Source organism: Urocampus carinirostris, chromosome 3, assembly GCF_059441175.1.
Source record: "Urocampus carinirostris isolate Australia breed hairy pipefish chromosome 3, RoL_Ucar_1.0, whole genome shotgun sequence".
NCBI lineage: Eukaryota > Metazoa > Chordata > Actinopteri > Syngnathiformes > Syngnathidae > Urocampus > Urocampus carinirostris.
The window spans coordinates 29,243,235-29,258,052 of NC_142351.1; the positions used below are offsets into that span (position 1 = coordinate 29,243,235).

At 39.7% G+C, this 14,818-nt stretch overlaps 1 protein-coding gene across 2 annotated transcripts in view; it reads right to left on the reverse strand.

Moving 5' to 3' along the window:
- LOC148369361 (gamma-aminobutyric acid receptor subunit beta-3-like) overlaps positions 1-4,062 on the reverse strand; it is a 102,821-nt gene extending 98,759 nt beyond the window's left edge. For both annotated transcript variants that reach the window (XM_088331333.1, XM_088331332.1), the window contains exon 1: positions 3,588-4,062. In XM_088331333.1, the coding sequence (XP_088187459.1) occupies positions 3,588-3,706 (119 nt within the window). In that variant the 5' untranslated portion in view covers positions 3,707-4,062. The remainder of the gene's footprint in view (positions 1-3,587) is intronic.
- Between the last annotated feature and the right edge of the window lie 10,756 nt (positions 4,063-14,818).

Below are 14,818 nucleotides of genomic sequence, written 5' to 3' on the forward strand. Positions count from 1 at the left end.
AAAGAAAGAAAGTAAGGAGGGAGGAAGAGAAAAAGGAAGGAAGGAACATTTTATCCAATAATTTTAGCCTGTTTTTATTTACACTCGACACAATGCCCCCACTTTATAGCAATTTAAAAAGTTTAGTGATGCCAATAAATAGTCAACTCTTTGCCAAACATATATTCCAAACATTCGTCTCACGGGGTACTAGCACAAGATTTATCATAGACACTCTTTAAATAGCAACAAAAATACTTTAAATGAGGCCAGGATTTTAAAGAAACACATCAAACAAGATTTACTTTAACGGTATTCGTTAATCCATAATAGTAGAATCACAGGACATCTAGTGATTCTTTTGATGATATCGCTGTTTAAGAAGGTTTGCAATTGAGGTCTGTATTATGCCGAAGTACGTTTAAAACAAATGTGCAATCAGATAAGTGGCTAAAAATTACAGGACAGGCGTTCTTTATTGGTCTTGTTAGTCCCCATTTCTATTTCAGCGTCTGGAGCCGGAGATTAGTGAGCAGCTTCTTTAAGGACATCTCAGCTTGTGTCTCAGATGTTCCTTAAAATAACCCTCTCTAAAAATAGATGACGAGTGAAAGGCAACAATTGTGTCGAATTCAAACCCTAGTTTCAAACTCATGGCCCGTGGGCGAAAGTGGCCTGCCACAACAACTCATGTGATCCATGAGAGCTTAAAATAGCTGAGTGTATAAAAATAAAGGGGTCAAAAGAGCGCTTTTACCAAAAACTACATTTTCTACAATATGTAGACTATGATATCTGCGAGGAGACAATTCAGCGCCACCACACTGAAGTATTCCCATATTGATGCTAATGAGTTGAATTGACAAATACAGTAAATGATCCTAGATATGCCCAAGAATATTTTGTTATACTGTAATATATCTGCATTCGAGATGACTTCCTTCCCAGATCGTGCTTCTTTCCAGAATCGATTGCCGATACAAAATAACTGAAACCCAATTAAACTGTTAACTGTCCTCCTAAAGGCATCAAGGCAAACCCTAAATAGGTATGAAATACACCTTCCGGGTGACTAACAACACTTTAACTGGTACCTTTATTGAAGAATACAGGAACAAGATTATGAAGATGATGATAAAATGAATTTAAAGCCCCGGTCTCAAGTGGTAACCTCTGTTATTTTTCGTACCTTGTATCTTCCTTTGTGAATCTGGGCAAATATTTGCTCGAAAGACATCTCATACCTTAAATTTGTTGTCACACGTATGTAAAGTTATCACTGTATTTAATTTATAACATATTATACTGTATATGTTTGTGACAAATACATTCAAAGTTACTTTACATGAAGTAGTCGTGCATTTTTTAAAATTTACCAGTTTAATTAAGTTACTTTTATGATTTTTAGGGCTTTACACTGAGGGTGGGCGGGTCGATGCAAATATTGATATTATCGATACTGAAAGAGTCCTTGGATTGTATTGATTGTATTGATTCTTATTGAGTGCAACGAAGATTTTCACCGAGTAGGCTATAGTTCAATGACAGGTCACGCCGTTCCAAATGCAAAATATTTTGACTGGGGAATTTTGATAACAGGACTCTGACGGAGGACAGCAGGTATTGTTTTGATAAACGCTCTGTTGATTTGGTTAATTCCAGACATCGCGACGCTCTTCTCTGAGACAGTGGAGCCCAGGGGGCTTCATTGGCACGCCCATGGGAGGAGCCGGCACACCATCTTGCGGAGAGGCGTGGGCCGAGAGGAGAAAGGCCAGAAGACTTCAGAAAAGGCTTCCCAGAGACTCCGACAACACTAATTAGACTAATTCGTCCATTTTCGATGGAGTACACTTAGTTAAATAGTTAAAGAAATTAAATCTGCCGCCGTGTGGAAATGCCGGTCCCTTGTCCATCTTTTCTATCAAGAAACGAGCGCGCATTGTTAGTTGAATGTAGGTTGTGTTTGGTTAATGGAGTCAGATCACTAATTTGAACAATTTGGTAAACGGTACATTTTAATATTTAATTCCTAACACTACCAATGTTATTTACATTTTCAATGTATCCATATATATCTATATATACACAGTGAAGAAAATTATTATTTGTACACCCTGCTATTTTGCTATTTCTCCCACTTAGAAATCATGGAGGGGTCTGATATTGTCATCGTAGGTGCATGTCCACTGTGAGAGAGATAAACTAAAGGGAAAAATCCAGAAATCACAATGCATGATTTTTTATTTGTGTGCTATAGCTGTAAATAAGCATTTGAACACCTGAGAAAATGAATATTAATATTCCGTACACTAGCCTTTGTTTGCTGTTAAAGAGGTCAAACGTTTCCTGTAGTTTTTTACCAGGTTTGCACACACTGCAGGAGGTACTAGACTTTAAGCACCATGAAATTAATTGTTTTGTAAGAGCTAGGGTTGCATAAAAAAATAAAATAAATAGATCAAAGATATTAGGGAACCTGGTTTTACAACTAAAATGAATCAATTCATTCATAACCATTTTTTATTGTATGTAAAAGCATCTTGTTGTAATTATGCATTTCAAAATATATTCACTGTATTACTGGCTCCATAAAGGCACATTGTATTTTAAGGCCCACTTTAAAATCTTTGGCAATTTTTGGGTTTTTTAATGCGGCTTATATTCCCGAAAATTTGTTATGTTAGTTGTTGACATCGTTATGCAGTATTCTATTTTTGTTTACACTGCTGCCTTTTTGGTTTGACTCTTTTTTAGTTCTGAAACAGTTGTTGTTGTGGAAGTATCTCATTTTTTATACACTATTTGCACTTTGAATTCATTCATTCATTATCTGCACCGCTTATCCCCGGTAGGGTTGCGGGGGTGCTGGAGCCCATCCGAGCTATTTTCGGGCAGGGGGCAGGGGCCACCCTGAATAGGTTACTGGCCAGTCGCAGGGCACATAGAGACAGACAACTCACTCGCTCATTCATATCTAGGGAAAATTTGGACCGGCCAATTAACCTGACATGCATGTTTTTGGAATGTGGGAGGAAAACGGAGTGCCCGGAGGAAACCCACGCAAGCACGAGGATAACATGCAAACTTGACACAGGAAGGTTCGATCTCATAACCTCAGAACTGTGCTGCATATGCGCTAACCGCTGCGCTGCCGTGCTGCCCGCACTTTGACTTAATTTACAAAATATTGTTCAATAGTTGTCACATTGACTTTGTTATATTAGTATTTTAGTTACATTGCTGCTTATTTGTTTGACTTGCTTGACTTCTGTTCTGGAATAATTCTAATAGAAATGTTGATATATATTCTTTTTATGCTGTAAAAGTTTACATTGTAGTTATTTAATTGTAAGGTTTTTTTTTATCGTAACCATGCACTAACTCAAGGGGCAAGTGTTTCAATTTTTCAATAATCATGAAATCTCCAACCAAAAAGTATTTGTATCAGATCAGTATTGATCAATACTACCCTGTGGTTACTTGGATCGGTTCAATACCACCAATTCCAGTCACGCAAATACGTATTTGACAACCCTGATCTAAATTATTGTACCAAGCACCACTTCGCTTCATGTACATCAACGATTAAAAACCTTCATACTCACCAGTTGACCAACATTGCGGCGTTGTTCCCCGATATAAAAGGAAGTTCTCCTTGTATTTGCCATATAAAGCAATGGTATAAAAGTGCTAAGATCCACCAATGGAACATGTTCTTCTTCATTCCTCAGCTCCCAGTCCAGCTGTGTGCCTTGCATCAAAGGTGTGTCCCAGGTCTGTAGGGTCTGGTGTCCAATCTCCTCCAGCAAAACGAATTGAAGGGCCTGCTGCCTGGCAGGCGGTTTGGAGTCATGTAGGTGTCACAAGCTGCTCGTGGAGGAGTCAAAGCACCAGAACTTTTGGGGGTTTCCAGAACGGGTCATGGCGGGATAAAATAATAAAATTGAAAAAAACTTCCATATTCCGATCTTTGGATTCAATACTGCATTTTCATTGATCTTCTTTGAAATTCCACAAAATCCTACATATGATTTCAAATTATAAATGCCGTCCCCTGCCCCACCCACCTAGCCCCCTTCCATCCCAGCAGCAATCAATTGAAGCAATTGACGTCTGCTGAATCTGCCGAGGTGTGCACCCCTGCAGTCAGCACTAAGAGATCATGCCTCATGTAGATTGGCATGGCCAAGTGGGTGTGGCTTGCAGCTCTGCAAAGGTCCTAGGACAGGAAAGCACCCTTGCCACCCTCCCCCTCTCCGCCACTCTTAGTCTTACTGACGGCAGGATGCAGATTGTGACCAGGGATTAGGGTGCTTCAAAAATCCGATTTTGCCCAGAGAAAGCCTTGCGTATTAATGTGTGTGAGTATTTGTGTGTGCTAGAAAGGGAAGAGAGAACTTGTGAGTGGGCTGTATGTGTTTGTTTGGAGCAGTGTAGTCGCAGAATCTTTCATAGTTTACTAGTGCCTGCAATCGGAAACTCCTTTTAGCGAGTTTTTTTAAGCCTCAAATGCAATCTTCACTTGTTTAAATGAAAATTGCAAATCCCCCCTCCATACATACACACCCACCGAATCCAGCTCTCTCTGTTTTTTTGGTTTATGTGCCTTGCGTTGTTGTTGCACTTAAAACAATCGAATCATATTGTCAAAAATATCAATGTTTGTCATTTTGTCAGATAAAATACATTATCTCCCTTATTGGATGTCATTTTATCCTTAACCTGACCTAAATTTTTCTATTCCCACACCTACAAATTATTAGTGTAAGCCATTGTTGGGCACATTACTGGAAAAATAAATTATTTACCGTTACTATATACTTCATTTAAAAAGAAATTCCGTTACCCCCCGCATTACTGACACCCAAAAGTAGTGCGTTACTCTGAAAGTAACTATATTGTTACAAATTACTGTACGGTCTATAGTTTGCAATAGTCTCTGGTCTGTGCAGCCCTTTAAGACTCCTTTTGATTAAGGGCTTTACAAAAAAACATGACTAGACTTGACTATATACTCGCATTTCAGCCGACCACCTAAAACTGCATGAAAGTAGCCACATAATGAAACAAATAGAGGAAAATGTGTTCGGCAACCTGCGGAAGTGGTGAAGCCTTTATTTTTCTTGTGTAAATTTAAAAGCTTTCAAACAAACTCTTAGCCAAGACGTTCCATAACGCTTTAGTCTATGGGCTTCAAACCACTTGAATATTTCCTTCTTCAATGCTGAGTATTGTCCAAGATGTTTTTTTCAGGCATGTAGGATTGCAAAAATAATTTTACGAATAAATAGGGCAAAATTCAGAACATATTTACTGTAACCTATGTGCCTATGTTCACCCTATTGATTTACAGTTGGTTTGTTGTTCCTGTATAAGCAACAACGCCCTCCCTACACGCTGCCTACCATTCATACTGGTGTCACACAACCAAATTTAATGCATTTAATTTACATTCTTTGTTTCCCCACAGGTCAGTACACAGTGATGATGTCTCACTTCTACCTGAAAAGGAAGATTAGCTGTTCCGTCATCCAGACGTAGATGCTGTGTTTCATGACAGTAATCCTGTCCCAGGTATCATTTTGGCTGAATAGAGAATATGTTCCTGTAAGGAGTGTTTTTGTTTTTTTTAAGTGCACTTCACTTTTCATATTTTGCTAAATTTCAATTTCAAAATGTGATTTAGCTTGCAGGGGTGTATACAGTTCTGATGATGACCACCCTTAGTATCAGCGCCAGAAACTCTCTCCCTTTGGGAGCCTACGCTACAGCAATGGACCGGTTCATTGCGGTCTGTTACACTTTTGTCTTTTTGGCACTTATTGAATTTGCCACAGACAACTACTTCTCCAAGCGGAGTTTCTTTGTAGAACATTTTAGTTTTTTTTTCCTAAAGTTCGTCAAAAAAGAAAAATAACTCAGATTTTTTTTTGAAAAGTCACTTAAAAACTATAACAGGTCATTTCTTCTTGCTACTGCGGCCTGCATGACACATTTACGAACATAATGGATATTTCCTGTCACAGCTCACAACGTTTCCAATACTGATTAATGGTATTTGCAACTGAGCATCACATTATCGTTATTTGATTTCATAAAATGCTCTGCTGGGAAACTGTGGAACATCTTGCATTTTGATTTGACGCGCAGCACGGCGGGGCAGTGGTTAGCGCGTGTGCGGCACAGTTCTGAGGTCATGAGATCAAACCTCCTGTGTGGAATTTGCAGGTTGCTTGCGTGGGTTTCCTCCGGGCACTCCGGTTTGCTCCCACATTCCAAAAACATGCATATCAGGTTGATTGGCCAGTTCAAATTGTCCCTATATGTGAATGAACAAGCAAATTATCTGTCCCTGTGTGACCTGCGATTGGCTGTCAACCAGTTCAGGGTGTCCCCTGCCCACTGCCCACAGATAGCTGGGATGGGCTCCAGCGCCCCCGTGACCCTACTGAGGATAAGCGGTGCAGATAATGGCTGGATGGATGAATGGATTCGATGCATATTTGTCTGCATTTAAAGTAAACTTTTTAGTTTACATACTAGATGAATTGTGATTTAAGTAGATGTAGTTATGCAATGGAAGATGGAAGATGGGGGGAATGCATTATTGCAGTCTTGGTCATGTTACTAAAAACAGCAATTAGTTAAATTTACTTTATTTATAAAGTAATTTAGTTACCCCCAGATTACTGACAGCAAAAGTATTCCACTACTCTGAAAGTAACTATCTGGTAATAACTTACCATACAAACAGTTTGAAAATAGCCACATGATAAAAGAAATAGAAGAAATTGTGCCAACTTGTGGTTGCAGTGAACACTTTTCATATTTATTGTATGGTAAAATCCTGAGATATTGCAAATGAACACTGGGCCGAGACACTCCAGATCCATTCTGTCTCAGAGCTACAAACCTATCCAGTCAAATTATTCTCCTCCATTTCTATGTACTGTCTTTTTTCTCCATAATCTAACTAATAAAAAGACCAAAATTTAGCATACTTTTACCGTAAATTCTGTGCTCATGTTTGCCCCAAGGCCAATCCCATCTCTGTCCCTACTACCTAATCACTGTCTTGTTTATCCTCTCCCTTCCAATTCTTTGGTGAAGGCAAGGGTATGATTCCTTTGGGAATTCCGAAAATACTGCTCACCACGTGCTTGTTACCCACGCTAGTTATGATGTTACATACTTTTTTTCCTCTACTTTCTTAAGTAAGCTTGGAAAATGTTACATCATAACATGTAATGTTTATCTTGCAAAATAATAATGCCGTCAGACGAATACTGCGCTTAACTTTTGTTTATTCTTCTCCCAACCACCTCTTATTCCTGCCTATGTCTTTTTTCTTTCTTTGCAGTGCCCACTGTAGGAATTTAAGCTCCAAAACATGACAGATGATAAGCACTTAAAAATAAGTCAATATTTTTCCCTCCCCAATTCACATCAAAATGTAATTGCACTTTCCCGACAACTCAAAGTGCTATATAAAAACAGACAATGTCAACAATAAAAATCCTTCCTATTCTCTGCATCCAACATCCCAGAACATCAAATACAGAGGCACACACACACACACAATGTTTGAAAAACAATCAAAACAAACACGATGGCACAAGGCAAAAACACAGACTATCTGTATCAGCCAGAAAAACCAGACCCTACTCTTGAGAAAGTCCCCTGTGTGAGGAAACACTTAAATTTGAATAACTTACAAGAAATGCCGGAGTGTAAAACAGCTAGAAAGCCGAAATAGCTTCTAGCTGGTTGTTAATGCTTAGAAGACGTAACTTAGAGAATAATAAGGGACACCTGACCTATCTTTGTGAAAGGAGGCTTATGTCCCTTACCCTTCCGCCTCTCCCTACGATTTGCAGAGCAATAAGTCAGTCTTCGTCTCCATGTGAACGTGCAAATTGGAGGGTAGTAGGGAGTAATGGGATTGAGGATTAAATTTAACATTTCAAGTTTTGGAACCGCTCCAAAAAGCAGAAACAAGTGAAGTCACAAAACACCAAGAAAGAAGCTCTGCAAGGCAGGACAGAAGAAAATCGCCAGCTGGGCCTTGTCTTAAAATGTATTTTTTATTTTTTTAATTAATCGTGTAAAAATATTTGCTTTGAATCTTTGAGTTTGATGTTTTTGTTTATGTTTGGTCAACAATACTTTTGTCGTCTTCACAAACTTGGAAAATAAAGCTGTCGCGGGATCGAGGTGGAGGGAAGGGGGCTGTCACGAGGCGTGGTGGCGAGGAAGGGGTGACCGGACCAGAACGGAGGCAGGAAGGGAGAACTCATATGCGTTGACGATCATAAGTTTTATTTAACAAAATAAAAGTTGCCCAATACTCCGGGACCAAAACAGAACAATACAGAGTTCCTCCGGCACAAACTCAACAGGACAAGGCATAACAGACGGAAAATGTTTAAACCTAAAACAGGACAAGGCATAACAGACCTGGGATTGTGTAATGAGCCAGCCCGCGCCAAACTCCAAATCCAGCCTTAAATAGCAGACCAGCAATCAGCTGATCTGCTGCAGCTGAGTTCGGGGGCGCGGCAGACTGGTAGCCATGGCGACCGTGACAAAAGCATCCTTCCCACGTAGAGTCTAAGGTAAAGGCACACTACAACCGTTTTTGGCCATCAGGGGATCAACCCGATGACATCTACCACTGATTTAATCAATGAGAGAATTGATTTTGGTTGGCTGTCAAAGGAACATTTGCTCTGATGGAAACATGCTGGCCCGCTACGCTGTGTCAATGAAAATTAGGCTAGCGGTGCTGTTCTCACCTGTCTGTCACTCTTACCACAGGTGTCTTTATATCATTTTTGCCTGTGTCGGGCAAACCTGGCTTTTACGAAACACTTTGTCAGATCATTACCACCTGCTGCTCATCTGACTGAACAAAGTTGACTGGAATGGGATTTAAAGCTTCAAAGCCAAACCATTCCCTAGACTTCTCTTTCAATTATTCAAAATAGATATCCTGCGTTACCCACCTTAGCATGCTGTTGAGTGTTATTAACAATTGGTGTGAATGTATGTGAGAGTAAGACCAGTTGCCACCATTTGTGACTTGTCCCGATCAACAAGGGATATTAGGTTTAAAGGGTATATGTCAATTATAGTTACAGTACATGACTATAACTACAAATATCACGACCATTAGTGGCACACAGACATTTTGTGCTCATGTGGTGTACATTTTTACAACATATGTACAGTTTACAATGTCAATTATAGTTACAATACATGACTATAAGTACAAATATCACGACCATTAGTTTGTGCTCAGATGGAGTACATTTTTATTTGTACAGTTTACACTTTTTTGGTATGAACACATTTTGAATGCAATCAGATGTCCATCCATCCATTATCTGTACCGCTTATTCTCAGTAGGGTCACAGGGGTGCTGGAGCCCATCCCAGCTATCTTCGGGCAATGGGCAGGGAACACCCTAAACTGGTTGCCAGCCAGTCGCAGGGAGCACAGAGACAGACTCACCCGCTCATTCACACCTAGGGACAATTTGGACCGGCCAATTAACCTGACATGCATGTTTTTGGAATGTGGAAAACGGAGTGCCCGGAGCAAACCCACGCAAGCATGTGGAGAATATGCAAACGCCACACAGGAAGGTTCGATCTCATGACGCTGCTGTGCTGCCCACAATCGGATGTTTATTTGTGAAATTTTCCAAACAGGTTTTTCAAGATCAGCACATCAGATATCACAGTTTACAGATCCCTCAACCGCCTGGGTTGTCATTGCATCAATGAGGACATAACTCTCAACAGCTTTATTCACTGTTGGCGGTTCCTGGCCTGTTTGTGGGTCGTGGCAAATTTGCCACGAGTCCATTTCTTGTTGTTGGCCTAAATCTTTTTAAATCTTCCTCTTCTCCTAACCCCTTTGGACTGTGCCCTGGAGTATTATCTTAGTCCTGGTGATCTTGTGGTGTTACAATACCACTGCAGTTTTTGTCTGCGCACGTTTGACAATAGTCAATGGGCCATCTGATTTAGTTGCACACTATTTCGTTTGTCACATTGGCTAACCAGCTGATTCTTATAAGTGTCCTATAGCATCGCAACTCCATGGCCTGTATTATTTTCTCCAGTTGTGCTGTAAAAATCCACGTCTTGCATGCATAAAGGAAGATGGAAGTAACCAGCGCTTGCATGAGTCTTATCTTTGATTTAACTGTGATGTTCTTGTCCCTCCAAATGGGTTTAAGTCTGGCACGTACGGCAGTGGTTTGGGCCATGATTTCTGGTTCTGACCTCTCTTCTGATATTACAGCTCCAATATATTCAAATCTGGTAACAGGCTTGAGCTCTTGGCGGTGGATGGTGATGTTTGAGGTAATACATTGGGGTTTTCTGGTTATTGCTTTTTTTCATTGGTGATTTTTATCCCACACTGGGATTGACCAGATCTTTTAGTTTCTGTTCTCCTGCAATCAGGCAATATCAACGTCAAAATGAAGGTTAGTGTTGCCGCGTCCCCCAATGCTCACTGTACCTTCATGTTGCTTCAGAGCTTTGGACTATGTCAAATGCCTACCTGAAATCTAAAATCCAAAAATGTGGTGGAGGTTCCTCTGGTGTTTTTGAACCATTTTGCATTGTATGCCCAAAATAAAACTGTTCTGTGGTGCTTCTTTCATCCCTGAAACCTCCCTGTTCTTCAGCCAGGAAGTATTCTGCCTGTGGTTTCAACCTCCTTAGTATGACCATTAGCATAACTTTACTCACATGGCTGATTAGACTAATGGTTTTGGAGTCAGACACTTCAGTATTGTGATCCTGCACAAGATTTTCATTTCATTATCAGGACTAGCCAAGATAATTTCTAGTGCACAGTCCAAGAGGGCAGGAGGAGAGAAAGACTGAAAACGATCTGGGCCGATTACATTAAAGAGTGGACTGGAGCCAACTTTGCCATGACCCCAAAACAGGCCAGAAACTGTCAACAGTGAAGAAAGCTGTCCAGAGTTGCTGTCCACCTAATTGGTGCCCCAAAGACCTATGCGGTTAAGGGATCCGTGAACCGTGAACCATGAGTTGGAGCATTGTTGGGAGTTTCATTTACACAATGAATTAAAAATTGGAGTTACAAAAGAAGTCCAAAAATAAATTTCCTATGCTGTGACAATAACAAACTGCTACCAGCTTCAACAGTTTAGAAAGGACATAATGGTGTAATTTGACCTTTAACACTCCTTACAAAACCATGGAAAATATCAGTTTTTATGTTCTCTGTTATTTTATTATTATTTTAATTTTGAAAAAAAAAAAAAGAAAATACAGACATTCCGTACAAGACTAACGTAGCAATTTATTTTCCCCCTAGTGAAAAAATGGTCAGTCATTACTAACTTCAATGAACTGTATCATAACTATCCATCCATCCATTAATTATCTGCACCGCTTATCCTCAGTAGGGTCGCCCATCCCAGCCTCCGGGCAGTGGGCAGGGGACACCCTGAACTGGTTGCCAACCAGTCGCAGGGCACACAGGGACAGACAAAATTGCTCGCTCATTTACACCTAGGGACAATTTGGACCGGCCAATTAACCTGACATGCATGTTTTTGTAATGTGGGAGGGAACCGGAGTGCCCAGAGGAAACCCACGCAAGCATCGGGAGAACATGCAAACTCCGCACAGGAAGGTTAGTAGCTGGATTTGACCTCAGAACTGTGCACGCGCTAACCACTGCGCTGCCATGTTGCACTAAAACTATCCAATTGAATGTTTGAATACAAATGTTTAAAAAAAAGCACTTTTTTGAGAGCAGGACATTTTGCCCATTTGTGCATGCAAATTTCACCAGCATTAAAAAAAGATAGATGGATACTTTATTCATCCCCGCAGGGAAATTCACATTTCCAGCAGCATCCCTTCGCTGAGAACAATACAATAATAAAGCAAAAGGAATACAATATACAAATACCTAATGTGACATGCTAATACCCACTGTAGCGAGTATTTAGATAGTGCTACATAAAATACACACTGCAATAAAAGTACGATAATAAGCAATGTAGGGGGTGGGGTTTAATGTGGGTCTTTACTCCGCCGGGTGAAGTTAAAGAGCCTCATGGCATAAGGAAGAAAAGATCTCTTCAGATGAGATTGCTGGTATTGAATCCACCAAAAACACATGTTTTTTTTCTTTATCCAATATCCCATGTCAATGTCGACTGAAAAACAAAGTCACAGGTATTGTGTTCAAAAAGTATGAAATGCTCACATTAACTGTGAGAAGAAAGGGACCAAAGGTAGGCTCATACAAAGCACCATTCAGTGGGACATTGTGTATTATTTAGCGCCTTCTAGTGGTAAAAAAGACTCCATGCATAAAAAAAAACTATTGTTTTGAATAATAATACAAAATACATGAACTATCTTATTAATGTGCATTTAAAAAATATACAAGATTTTTTTTATTACAGTAACTCTACACCTAGAGGGAATTGAGATGTTTGTCTACCATTTTGTTTTCTCTCAACTTACATTTTGCCATTTCCCCCCCAAAAAACAAAAAGGTGGTGAAGAAAATGAAAAGAAATTTGTAGGTTGGTCACTTTGAGTCTCTGTAGTTTGTATCCTTCCTTGTGCTTTCCAGCATTTGTTCTATGTTGCACCACACAATACAGCGACATCTAGTGGTCAATTTCACACAGTGTCTCTTTAAAGGTAGAATTGAATGAAAAAAAAAATGTGACCAAAAGGTCTCACGTGTCAAATTTAAATGAAACATGGTGGAAAGATTTTGAAAATATCCCAAGTTAAAGCAATTTAATATTTTTCCTGTTGGAATACTTTGATTTGGCACATAGTGGTTGCCGTTGTAACAATAGTGTATAATTATACAACACTTGGACTAGAATTTGATATTGAGGAGGTAGGAAATTAAATCAGAAATGTTAGGGAGGAGGAAGTCTCAAGATTGACATTTTTGAACTCTTCTTCTATTTCGATCAATGATGTAAATTGTTAGTGTAAGGTTCAGTCTATACCTCAGCCCGGTTCTTTTATTTTAAATGTTTCCTATGCAGGGTTGGGTAGCGTTACTTTAACTTGATTACTTTCAATTACATTTGGATTACTCCAAAACCAAATATGCTAATAAAAGACAAAAGAAACTAAATATGAATAAAATTACTAAATTTTGTGCAGGCTTGGGGAGTAACAGAATACATGGAACGGCAAAAATGATGTTGGCAAGCTGTTTGGATTTAGTTTCTTTTTGTTTCTGTCGCATTTTATGTTAGTTTTGCCGGAGATCAAAGCCAGGGGAGAAAGCTTACCACGTGTTGTGAGTCATAATTTTATTCATGTTTAGTTTCTTTTGTCTTTTATTAGCATATTTGGTGTTGGAGTAATCCAAAAGTAATTGAAAGTAATCAAGTTAAAGTAACCCTACCCAACCCTGTTCCTATGCTGGCAAATAGTCCCATGATACGGCACGTTCTCATTTAACTATTTAGTCGATTCCAGAAAGATTTTATTTCAAATCTGTGGAGCCTTCATGACGCAGAAGGAGTTTGTCTTACCTAAATTAGTCTCTAGTCTTATACTGCCTTTCACACTCACCCAATGCTTTTAACGGGTTTGAACTGGATAATGTGTGATCGAGTGCTATTGGTTAGGTAGGACCAAGAAAGGACACAGGTCAAGGCCACCTAGTGGGTCAGCTCACGAACTTTACATATCTGTCCACTTGTACTTTTGCATCATATTTTTTACGTTTCTTGCTCATTGCAAATTGTATACACTGTATAACTATTTCAAAACTCGTTTTTATGTTAGACCTATCTTGTCTTGCCAATGTACGTTCTAATCCAGATTGCCTCGGGCGCTGGTACAGTGGCTTGCGAAACTATTTGGCCCCCTTGAACTTTGTGACCTTTTGCCACATTTCAGACTTCAAACATAAAGATATAGAACTGTAATTTATTGTGAAGAATCAACAACAAGTTGGACACAATCATGAAGTAGAACATACTTTATCGGATATTTTAAACTTTTTGAACAAATAAAAAAAACATTGAGTTAATACTTTGTAGCGCCACCTTTTGCTGCGATTACAGCTGCAAGTTGATTGGGGTATGTCTGTATCAGTTTTGCACATCGAGAAACTGATATTTTTGCTCATTCCTCCTTGCAAAACAGCTTGAGCTCAGTGAGGTTGGATGGAAAGCGTTTGTGAACAGCAGTTTTCAGTTCTTTCCACAGATTCTCAATTGAATTGAGGTCTGGACTTTGACTTGGCCATTCTAAAACCTTGATATGTTTTTTGGTGAACCATTCTTTTGTAGCTTTTACTTTATGTTTTGGATCATTGTCTTTTGGAAGACAAATCTCCGTCCCAGTCTCAGGTCTTTTGCGGACTCCATCAGGTTTTCTTCCAGAATTGTCCTGTATTTGGCTCCATCCATCTTCCCATCAATTTTAACCATCTTCCCTGTTTCTGCTGAAGAAAAGCAGGCCCAAACCATGATGCTATCACCACCATGTTTGACTGTGGAGGTGGTGTGTTGAGGGTAATGAGTTGGGCTGCTTTTGAGCCAAACATCGTCTTGCATTGTTGCCAAAAAGTATGATTTTGGTCTCATCTGACCTGAGCGCCTTCTTCCACATGTTTGGTGCGTCTCCCAGGTGGCTTGTGGCAAACGTTAAATGACAATTTTTATGGATATCTTTAAGAAATGGCCTCCTTCTTGCCACTCTTCCATAAAGGCCAGATTTGTGCAGTATACAACTGATTGATGTCCAATGGACAGATTCTCCCACCTCAGCTGTAGACCTCTGCAGTT